The sequence below is a fragment of the Corticium candelabrum genome, chromosome 11 (assembly GCF_963422355.1).
Source record: "Corticium candelabrum chromosome 11, ooCorCand1.1, whole genome shotgun sequence".
In the NCBI taxonomy this organism is placed as follows: Eukaryota; Metazoa; Porifera; class Homoscleromorpha; order Homosclerophorida; family Plakinidae; genus Corticium; species Corticium candelabrum.
Genome location: NC_085095.1, coordinates 5,109,312 through 5,120,326, shown reverse-complemented (window position 1 = coordinate 5,120,326; position 11,015 = coordinate 5,109,312). Strand labels below are relative to the sequence as shown.

The 11,015-nt window shown below is 43.1% G+C and overlaps 3 protein-coding genes across 4 annotated transcripts in view; all 3 read right to left on the bottom strand.

Annotated features, from left to right (window-relative positions):
* LOC134187169 (espin-like) overlaps nt 1–1,781 on the bottom strand; it is a 1,881-nt gene extending 100 nt beyond the window's left edge. Inside the window, exons 1-3 of the mRNA XM_062655284.1 lie at nt 1,039–1,781; nt 112–191; nt 1–53 (exon numbers count right to left, since the gene is read on the bottom strand). The exon at nt 1–53 is cut by the window's left edge and continues 100 nt beyond it. Of these exons, the coding sequence (XP_062511268.1) occupies nt 1–53; nt 112–191; nt 1,039–1,381 (476 nt within the window). The 5' untranslated portion in view covers nt 1,382–1,781. The remainder of the gene's footprint in view (nt 54–111; nt 192–1,038) is intronic.
* A 236-nt stretch (nt 1,782–2,017) lies between these two features.
* LOC134186415 (uncharacterized) lies at nt 2,018–6,042 on the bottom strand. 2 transcript variants are annotated; one of them, XM_062654386.1, is made up of 4 exons: nt 5,937–6,042; nt 4,609–5,215; nt 3,443–4,522; nt 2,018–3,113 (listed from the first exon to the last, which is right to left on the bottom strand). In XM_062654386.1, the coding sequence occupies exons 2-4, from the start codon at nt 5,210–5,212 to the stop codon at nt 2,329–2,331; spliced, it is 2,469 nt and encodes an 822-aa protein (XP_062510370.1). In that variant the 5' UTR covers nt 5,213–5,215; nt 5,937–6,042; the 3' UTR covers nt 2,018–2,328. The 2 variants fall into 2 exon arrangements, with proteins under 2 accessions (XP_062510370.1, XP_062510369.1); XM_062654385.1 differs by having other exon boundaries at nt 5,925–6,036.
* Nucleotides 6,043–6,454: 412 nt separating this feature from the next.
* LOC134187168 (ankycorbin-like) lies at nt 6,455–10,412 on the bottom strand. The gene is made up of 6 exons (XM_062655283.1): nt 9,517–10,412; nt 9,277–9,441; nt 9,047–9,190; nt 8,446–8,963; nt 7,738–8,323; nt 6,455–7,392 (listed from the first exon to the last, which is right to left on the bottom strand). The coding sequence occupies exons 1-6, from the start codon at nt 10,118–10,120 to the stop codon at nt 6,617–6,619; spliced, it is 2,793 nt and encodes a 930-aa protein (XP_062511267.1). The 5' UTR covers nt 10,121–10,412; the 3' UTR covers nt 6,455–6,616.
* Between the last annotated feature and the right edge of the window lie 603 nt (nt 10,413–11,015).

Below are 11,015 nucleotides of genomic sequence, written 5' to 3'. Positions count from 1 at the left end.
GGATTAGCTAACCCTTCTTTCACCAAATACTTTAAACGCTCGAGGTTTCCCTCCTGAGCAGCAAAGTAAACTGGTGTGCAGCCTATATAGTCAACGTGTTGGCTTCCAAACCTTGCCTGCACCTTTACTGTCTTGGTAATTCACTGTCAGTTTTCGGTGTGATATCAACAGTTTCAATACCTCTAAGCTACCTATATTGCTACAGTTTAATCGTGTAAATGACTCTGCAGTAGTCGGGTAATTATCAGACAGACAAACAAACAGATGAAGAAACATGCAGACCAAAACAAGCAAGCAAACAACAAAGAGACAAACAAACGGACAAACTAAAGCACATAAAAGTAAAACAAATAGACTGACAGACAACCAAACCAACAGGCAAACAACAAACATCATCTTTGACTGTTCTTATAGTGAATTAGCTTAATTTATCAAATACATATTGACAGACAACAGACAGACAAACAAACAGACAGACTGTTGGTGGTTGTTGGGATTCTTTATGTAATTATCCTTGGTGTGAGTTAATTGCTGTGATGATTTATGAATATATGTATTGTCAAGACATATAGACAAACATTAGACGAACAAACAGACAGACAGACAGACAGACAGACCAACTGACAGACAGACAAACAGACAGACAGACACAGACAGGCAGACAGACCGACAGACAGACAGACAGACAGACAGACAGACAGACAGAGAGACAGACAGAAAGATAGACAGACAGACAAACAGACAAACAGATTAATTATCCTTGGTGTGAGTTAATTGCTGTAATGATTTATGAATATATGTATTGTCAAGCCATATAGACAAACATTAGACAGACAAACAGACAAACAGACAGACAGACAGACAGACAGACAGACAGACCAACTGACAGACAGACAAACAGACAGACAGACACAGACAGACAGACAGACAGACAGAGAGACAGACAGAAAGATAGACCGACAGACAAACAGACAAACAGATTGACATAAACACGGACAAGCAAACAAACATATAGACAAATAGACTACGCTCATCAACCTGCAGCTGCTGCCATGTGAACAGCAGAACAATGACTGGGATTTCCAACGAACAACCCAACTAATCCAAACGTCGTCAGCATCCAAACCACACATTCCACTCGATTTCTCAGAGATGCAAGCACAAGTGGGATCATTCCATAGGCGTCACAGTCACCAATAACCTGTTTCTTGTCTCTCGGATCATACATGACCAACAACTGCAGAGCCCGAATATTTCCATGGACAGCTGCAACATGCAGAGAAGTCTCCTTGTTGACTCCACGGGCGTTGACAGGATAGATAGCAACATCCAGAAGGAATCTACAGGCGGGACCAACACATACAATCATCAATAAACACATTGTATGACATGTATAGGCCTTGAAAGATTTTGATTGTTTGGGAGACCAAACAGTACAATCATGTGCAACATAACTATGCTATTACTGCATTTGGGGATAATGCAGAAAGGCAGAAAAATTATTGAGGGTACTGTCCTAACCATTTCAATAATTACTAGTAATTGCGTTTTGCCATCATTGTCTAGTTTACATAGAACTCTAGCTAGCACCGGATGCCTAGATAAACGTATTTACGTAATTACACACAAAATTCCTTACCACAATCTTCACCTTTTGGGTTGCAAGTGAGTGCGTATATGTAAGACAGCTGTATAGACACAAACTCAAAACTAAAAGTCCAACAACATACGGCATTGTATACAGTCGTAGCACCCGGATATGCAGCAGTAACTAGACTGGACAACCGAGGCTTACCGTGCTTTGACCCCAAGCAAAGCAGAGAGAAAATCAACCGGTTTCCTGTAATTTTAAAACTAAGAAAGCTTAAAAAATTCGAACTAATCAGAGGTTTATGATAGAGATACACCGTAAACAGTATGCAAGTGTTTTCCTAGTTACGAGGTTCTTATTTTTAGTTCAGACATAGATCGTAAATAGTCTTGCGTGTATTTGTAACGACAAAAGATTAAATCGTTGGAAATCCCGGACATGTTAGAAACTTTCTCAATACACATATATATGTAAACTATTTCCGTTTATCGAAGGTAGATAAGTGAAGCTAGCTTCAAGACGTTGGAAGTACGTCATGCAATTATTGCAGACCAGCAAGCAATAAGAAGTGTTTCAAAATATCACATTTTAATTAATACTTATCCTCCAAAGTTGGCAATTGCAAAGTGAACACCTATAATATGTATGCAGTATGATCGATACAGCACAACTACAAAGGATCGACAATTGTAATTACGCATACGTAAGCCATATATGTTTGGTCATATTAGTGCTGCTCAGTGCAGCAAATCTACTCCTTTCTCACGCTTTCTTTGTACTCTTCTCTTTGGTTCGCATTCAGTGCATTGGGTAGTTTGCGTCATCTCGAGTAGAAACTGTAAAATATTTGTGCAATCTGGACGAGTGTGTGGTCGTTCTTCGATCATCTGTTGACACATCGCCCGCAGCCTATCCTGTCTAATGCCCCTTACAGCTTTCGATCGCTCGTTCCATGCAGGTACACTACCAGTTATTATTTCAATATTCAGAAGTCCAAAAGTAAACATGTCTGCCGCCGGAGTGTTGTGAATTGCGGTGCCTCTTACTACATCGGGCTTTCTCTCTGGAGCAAGATAATTCAAGCTGAGAGGTCCGGCAGACTTGGAAGCATTTTCAATGTGAGCAGCCCCGAGATCTCCCAGCTTGGCTGTCATGTTTGGTGTGACGAGTACGTTTTCTGATCGAATATCACCGTGAAGAAGAGGTGGTGTTAACGAGTGCATGTAGTTGATACCCGCAGCGCAGTCTCGCATGATGTCTACCTGCTCTCGCATTGTAAGGTAGTTTGCTCTAGCTGCCTGTATCACGTCGCTTACAGATCCTTCCATTATTTCCATGAGCAGTTGAGGTGGCTTATCGTCGTCTGTGATGGCCCCAAACACTGTTACAATGTTTGGATGACGAATGCGACAACAGCTATCGATTTCTTGTTGAACGAGACCTCTGATACGCGGGTTAACTATGATCTTGTGAACAGCTTTTGCTGCAACTGGCACACCATTCCATTGTACAACGTTGACACCTGTATAGAACAGTGTGATATCAGTGTGTGTGTGTGTGTGTGTGTGTGCGTGCGTGCGTGCGTGTGTGTGTGCGCGCGAGTGTGGCGGGTGAGTGAGTATGCGTGTCTCGCGGATGTGTGCAAGTGTATTTCTTACACAAAACGATATACGATAACAACGACAGTGTGTGCGTGCTGCCCCGTACGTATGTCGTGTGCATGAATGCGTACGCACTTGAAAGTGCGTGTGCGCAGTTTGTCTGCATGCGAGAATGTAGCTACTTGTTGTATCAGAAGCATGCATATATATAATTATATATATATATATATATATATATATATATATATACCTCCATATGATCCAGTTCCAAGATGTTCTGTTGTAGGTTTGATTGTGTCAGGTTTGATTTTAAGAGGGTTTTGGAAACTAAGCAGCTGTCTTTCGGTCTCATTAGTGCTTTGTTCCAAAAGGCGGTAATCATTTCGTTGTGATTCCAACTGAGCGTGTAACTCTTCATTTGTCTTTTCTAATCGATCACGAAGTTGTTTCAGCTCCTCTTCGTATCTCTGGTTCGTACTGTTTGCGTACTCCGACCAATCTTCAATTTGTTTGTTGAAGTGTGAAGCTATTGTCTGAAAAAGACCCTCCATTACTTCTTGTGCTTTGTGACCTACACCCCTTTGATATGACTCGAATAGCTGTCCTTGCCGCGCGATTTCTTGACGTTGCTGCTCTATCGTAGTTTCCATGCAACCCATTCGTGATCGTATGTTCTGTTCAAGTGTATCAAATTTCTGAACAACATCTCTCTGGTTACTACTTGCTTGTGTTAGCTGCTGCGGAGTATCAATTGATAACTGCTGACCTGTTGGTACAGTGACATCACTAGAGTCTAAATTATCAACCATTTCAGTCTCGGGATCTCGTCTTACGCTTTGCACATCGGAAAGATTCACTGGTTGTTGCTCTGTAAATATAATTGCTGGGTTCTCGTTCAGTGGTGCGTGCCCCAACTGTTGATTTGGTTGTCTCGTGTCTGTGATTTGGATCTCATCAACCTCAACCCTGTTTGTTTCGCCTCGCTCCCGGTTTCTCGGAGTATCGATACGCCTTGCTGTTTTCACAGCTATGTTGGTACGTTGTATGTTCTGAATCTCTGGCGGTTCTAATTGAGATGGACTACTAGGAAGATTCGTGCTTTGCCGGTTTGGACTGCTTGTTTTGTCAGATATTATATCTGACGAGCCAGGTGACAATAGACAAGCTCTGCCAACAGTGTTTCTGCACTCTGGATTTGCACTCCTAGAGGCTGGCGAGAGTTTTGTTGCGGGCCTACGTACTGTAGAACGGCTTCCCGTAGTAACAGGTATCGTAGGTGACTCCACTGAACTTCGAGTACTTCCTTGCCTACTGCTCCAAGTTCGTGTTTCTGCAATTCAGATCGATACAACCACAATGAGTATTTGCATGATTAGCATAACGAATGATCAACTTCTTTACATAAAAGTTACTCACCGCACAAGCTTGAGGTATCAAGATGTTGGACAGCTTGCCTGTTTCCACTCCTCTTGGCCACATCTAGTGCAGACTCGCCTTCTTTGTTCTTGAGATGCAATTTCACTCCCGGCCACCCACTCAGTTCTTTGAGTACGTCAAGCGAGAATTTGCTTGATAGCACTGCTAAGTGTGTTACCGTATCTCCGTTTGGAGTTTGCGCATTCAATGGTACTCCTTTCCTAAGAAGTGCTCGAACAGAGTTCAGACTTCCGCTTTGAGCCGCGTGGTGTAGAGGACTCCATCCTTCGTCGTCTATGACGTCAACGGTGGCTCCATTGTAAACGAACAGCTCTACGACCTTGTCGTGTCCACCCCCTGCAGCGTGATGGATAGGAAGTTTTCCCTGCGAGTCTCTGGCGTTGACATTTACTTTGTACTCCATCACCAGCTTAAAGCAGATATCGTGATGTCCACCTTTAGAAGCTTGGCAAAGTGCTACGTCTCCGTTGGAGTCCTGCTGGTTCAGATCGTTCAGGTGGCGAAGAGCCTTCATCATCTGTAGTAGCTTGCCGTCACCAGCTGCCCTCACAAAATCTTCGAGATTTGCTGGACTGGACGACATATTCTAGATCGACAAATTATCTTTGAGCTGAAGATCTGCTAACGGCAGAAACAAGAAGTATTTTGTAATTGTCGGATCGTAAACGTTTGATTGCCAGCTATTTTTAAAAACGATAAGCAACTTCTGCTATCGGTTCGTCGTAAGAGGTACGATGATGTCATCAAACACGAGCTCAAGACGTGACGGTCACGCGTCAAGAAATTCCAAGTTGGCGTGCATGTCAGTGTCACTTGGCCAAAATTGCATGTGACTGCTGTACAGAATTAAGAGCTACGCACTCCTGTTGTACAATCATCATCGACCTATCAGCTCAGCACTCAGGCGCGAATAAAGCCAATTTGCCCAAAATAGAGGCAGAAATATGTATAAAACACGATATGGATAGAATGCGCTAATTTTCGCGTTATGATATTGTCTATAGCACGGTTTCTAGGTTGTAACGCTCCGTCACAATAAAAGCGGATTTAGATATACGGATTGTTAATGTAGCCCTTGGCCCCTTTACCTCTAAACATGGCATGTGCATGTCGACGTCAAGCGGCGCGAGTCAGACAGACACCGAAGCAAACCAGAAGCTATTGCATGGGATAGTCTCACATGATAACGTACGGTCCTTGCCATCATTGTCTAGTTTACATAGAACTCGATCTAGCTAGCACTCTAGGCATAGATAGATAAACGTGTTTACGTAATTACACACAAAACTCCTTACCACAATCTTCACCTTTTGGGTTGCAAGTGAGTGCGTATAAGTAAGACAGCGGTATAGACACAAACTCAACTAGAAAGTCCAAACAACATACGGCATTGTAAACGGTCGTAGCACCCGGATATGCCGCAGTAACTAGACTGGACAACCGAGGCTTACCGTGGTTTGACCCCAAGCAAAGCAGAGAGAAAATCGACCGATTTCCAGTAATTGTTAAACTAAGAAACCTTAAAAATTGAAACTAAACAGAGGTTTATGATAGAGATACACCGTAAACAGTATGCAAGTGTTTTTCTAGGTACGGAATTGTTATGTTCTTATTTTTAGTTCAGATATACATCGTAAATAGTCTTGCGTGTATTTGTAACGACAAAAGATTAAATTGTTAGAAATCACGGACATGCTAGTAACTTTCCCAATACACATATATATGTAAACTATTTCAGTTTATCTAAGGTAGATAACTGAAGCTAGCTCCAAGACGTTGGAAGTGCGTCACGCAATTATTGTAGACCAGTAAGCAATAAGAAGTGTTTCAAAATATCACATTTTAATTAATACTTATCCTCCAAAGTTGGGAATCGCGAAGTGAACACCTGTAATATGTATGCAGTGTGATACAGCACAATTACAAAGGATCGACAATTGTAATTACGCATACGTAAGCCATTTATGTTTGGTCACATTAGTGCTGCTCAGTGCATCAAATATACTCCTTCCTTACGCTTTCTCTGTACTCTTCTCTTTGGTTCGCATTCAGTGTATTGGGTAGTTTGCGTCATCTCGAGTAGAAACTGTAAAATATTTGTGCAACTTGGACGAGCGTGTGGTCGTTCTCTGGTCATATGCTGACACATCGCCCGCAGTCTGTCGTGTCTAATGCCCCATAGAGCATTCGATCGCTCGTTCAATCCAGGTGCACTGCCAGTTATTATTTCAATATTCAGAATTCCAAAACTAAACATGTCTGCCGCCGGAGTGTTTTGAATTGCGGTACCGCTTATTAGATCAGGCTTTCTCTCTGGAGCAAGATAATTCAAGCTGAGAGGTCTGGCAGACTGGGAAACATTTTTAATGTTAGGAGCCCCGAGATCTCCCAGCTTGGCTGTCATGTTTGGTGTGACGAGTACGTTTTCTGATCGAATATCACCGTGAAGAAGAGGTGGTGTTAACGAGTGGATGTAGTTGATACCCGCAGCGCAGTCTCGCATGATGTCTACCTGCTCTCGCATCGTAAGGTAGTTTGCTCTAGCTGCCTGTATCACGTCGCTTAGAGATCCTTCCATTGTTTCCATGAGCAGTTGAGGTGGCTGATCGTCGTCTATGACGGCCTCAAACACTGTTACAATGTTTGGGTGACGAATGCGACAACAGCTATCGATTTCTTGTTGAACGAGACCTCTGATACGCGAGTTGACTCCGTCTTTGTGAACAGCATTTGCTACACCATTCCATCGTACAACCGTTACACCTGTATAGAACAGTGTGATATCAGTGTGTGTGTGTGTGTGTGTGTGTGTGTGTGTGTGTGTGTGTGTGTGTGTGTGTGTGTGTGAGTGTGTGTGTGTGTGTGTGTGTGTGTGTGTGTGAGCGCGCGTACGTTGGCGGGTAAGTGAGCACGCGTGTCTCGAGGATGTGTGCAAGTGTATTTCTTACACAAAACGATATACGATAACAACGACAGTGTGTGCGTGCTTGCCCCGTACATATGTCGTGTGCACGAATGCGTACGCGCTTGAAAGCGCGTGTACACAGTTTGTGTGCATGTAAGAATGTATAGCTGCTTATTGTATCAGGATCATGCATATATACATACCTCTATATGATCCGTCTCCAAGATGTTCTGTTGTAGGCTTGATTGTATCAGGTCTAATTTTAAAATGGTTTTGGAAACTAAGCAGCTGTCTTTTGGTCTCATTAGTGCTTTGTTCCAAAAGGCGGTAGTCATTTCGTTGTGATTCCAACTGAGCGTGTAACTCTTTATTTGTCTTTTCTAATCGATCACAAAGTTGTTTCAGCTTCTCTTCGTATCTCTGGTTCGTACTTTTTGCGTACTCCGACCAATCTTCAATTTGTTTGTTGAAGTGTGAAGCTATTGTCTGAAAATGACCCTTCATTACTTCTTGTGCTTTGTGACCTACACCCCTTTGATATGACTCGAATGGCTGTCCTTGCCGCGCGATTTCTTGACGTTGCTGCTTTATCGTAGTTTTCATGCAACCCATTCGTAATCGTATGTTCTGTTCAAGTGTATCAAATTTCTGAACAACATCTCTCTGGTCACTATCTGCTTGTGTTAGCTGCTGCGGAGTATCAATTGATAACTGCTGACCTGTCGGTGCTTTGTCATCATTAGTGTCTAACCTATCTGTGTCGTGTTCTACGACTCTGTTAGGTATTACCTAGTACACACACGAGAGGCTGCGGTTCCACGTGGCTCTATTGTCAGACTCACACCACGCACACTCAAGTTACACAGTACCCGTATCTACCTGCTACTATATATAGTCCATATATACTCTACACTATCAACCATTTTAGTCGCGGGATCTCGTCTTACGCTTTGTACATCGGAAAGATTCACTGGTTGTTGCCCTGTAAATATAGTTGCTGGGTTCTCGTTCAGTGGTGTGTGCCCCAACTGTTGATTTGGTTGTCTCGTGTCTGTGATTTGGATCTCATCAACCTTAACCCTGTTTGTTTCGCCTTGCTCCTGGTTTCTCGGAGTATTGATACGCCTTGCTGTTATCACACCTATGTTGACAAGTGGTATGTTCTGAACCTCTGGCGGTTCTAATTGAGATGGACTACTGGGAAGGGTCGTGCTGTGCGGGTTTGGACTACTTGTTTTGTCAGATATTATGTCGGACGAGCCAGGTGACAATACAGGAGATCTGCCAACAGTGTTTCTGCACTTAGGATTTGCAATCCAAGAGGCTAGCTTGGGTTTCGTTGCGGGCTTGATACGTCTATATGCTGCAGTAGGAGGGCTTTCTTTACTAACAGACAACTGTGCAGAAGTTTGAATGATTTCTGGTGTTTCTGCAATTCAGACAATTTGAGTATTTGCAAGTTTAGCATAACGCACGATATCAACTTCGTTGCAAGTAAGTTAAGTTCCTCACCGCGCTCTTTTGCACTCCAAAAGCCTGGACGGGGTTTTGTTGCGGGCCTACATACTGTAGAACGGCTTCCCTTAGTAACAGGTATCGTAGGTGACTGCACTGAACTTTGAGTGCTTTCTTGCGTTCTACTCAAAGTTGGTGTTGCTGCAATTCAGATCGATGCAACCACAATGAGAATTTGCATGATTATCATAACGTATGATCAACTTCTTTACACGCAGGTTACTCACCGCGCTCTTTTGCAGTCCAATTTTCAATCCAAGAGGCTGGCCGGGGTTTTGGTCTGGGCCATTTACGTCTAGGTACTGTAGAAGGGCTTAAATTAGTAATAGGTATCGTAGGTGACTGCACTGAACTTTGAGTGCTTTCTTGCCTACTGCTCAAAGTTGGTGATTCTGCAATTCAGGTCGATACAACCACAATGAGTATTTGCAACGAATGATCAACTTCTTTACATGAAAGTTACTCACCGCACAAGCTTGAGGTATGAAGATGTTCGACGGCTTGCCTGTTTCCACTCCTCTTAGCCACATCTAGTGCAGACTCACCTTCTTTGTTCTTTAGATCTAATTTCACTTCCGGCCACCCCCTCAGTTCTTTGAGTACGTCAAGCGAGAATTTGCTTGATAGCACTGCTAAGTGAGTTACCGTATCTCCGTTTGGAGTTTGCGCATTCAACGGTACTCCTTTCCTAAGAAGTGCTCGAACAGAGTTCAGACTTCCGCTTTGAGCCGCGTGATGTAGAGGGCTCCACCCTTCGTTGTCTATGACGTCAACGGTGGCTCCGTTGTAAACGAACAGCTCTACGACCTTGTCGTGTCCGCCCGCTGCAGCGTGATGGATAGGACTTTTTCCCTGAGAGTCTCTGGCGTTGACATTTACTTTGTACTCCATCACCAGCTTAAAGCAGATATCGTGATGTCCACCTTTAGAAGCTTGGCAAAGAGCTACGTCTCCGTTGGAGTCCTGCTGGTTCAGATCGTTGAGATGGCGAAGAGCCTTCATCATCTGTAGTAGCTCGCCATCACCAGCTGCCCTCACAAAATCTTTGAGGTTTGGTGGACGGGACGACATATTTTCGATCGACTAGGGAAGCAAATAGCCTTGAGCTGAGATCTGCTAACGACAGAAACAAAACAGTATTTCGTAATCATCGAATCGTAAACTTTTGATCGCCAGCTATTTTAAACGATAACAACTTCTGCTATCGGTTCGTCGTAAGAGGTACGCGATTATGTCATCAAACACACGAGCTCAAGACGTGACGGTCACGCGTCAAGAAATTCCAAGTCGGCGTGCATGTCAGAGTCACGTGGCTAAAATTGCATGTGACTGATGTGTAGAATTTAGAGCTACGCACTCCTGTTGTACAATGATCATCGACCTATCAGCTCAACAGCACTCAGGCGCGAACAAAGCCGATTTGCCCAAAATAGAGGCAGAAATATGTATAGAACACGATATGGATAGAATGCGCTAATTTTCGCATTATGATGTTGTCTAGTACGGGCTTTGGAGCTGTAACACTCCAGCACAATAAAAACGAATCTAGATAAGGGTTGTTTAACTAAAAACCTAGGCAAGTTTATTCTATAGACCAGTTTACTGAATAAACTATAAATTGTCTTTGCTGTTGATAGATTGAATTATGCAAAAATGTTGACAATTTGATGAAATATTCTTTTGTTAAATTTGTTGCTGACGTAATGTTCGGCTAACCCTTGGAATCCCACGAATACACCCCTGACAAGCAGTATAGATGCCGAACGTAAAAAAGCATGATAATGAATTATTTTTTACTTAATTAAAATTAGAGGGCATCTCAAGGTACATGCATGCAGTAGCCGCGTACTAGTCTTCTGTTGAATTAATTAACTTTGAAGGCGGGAACAGCGATCGAGTGTCTAGTGTAGAAGTGATTAGCTGCATGATTATATGAGCTGCTTGTAGTGGTAACACTTTGTCTCTG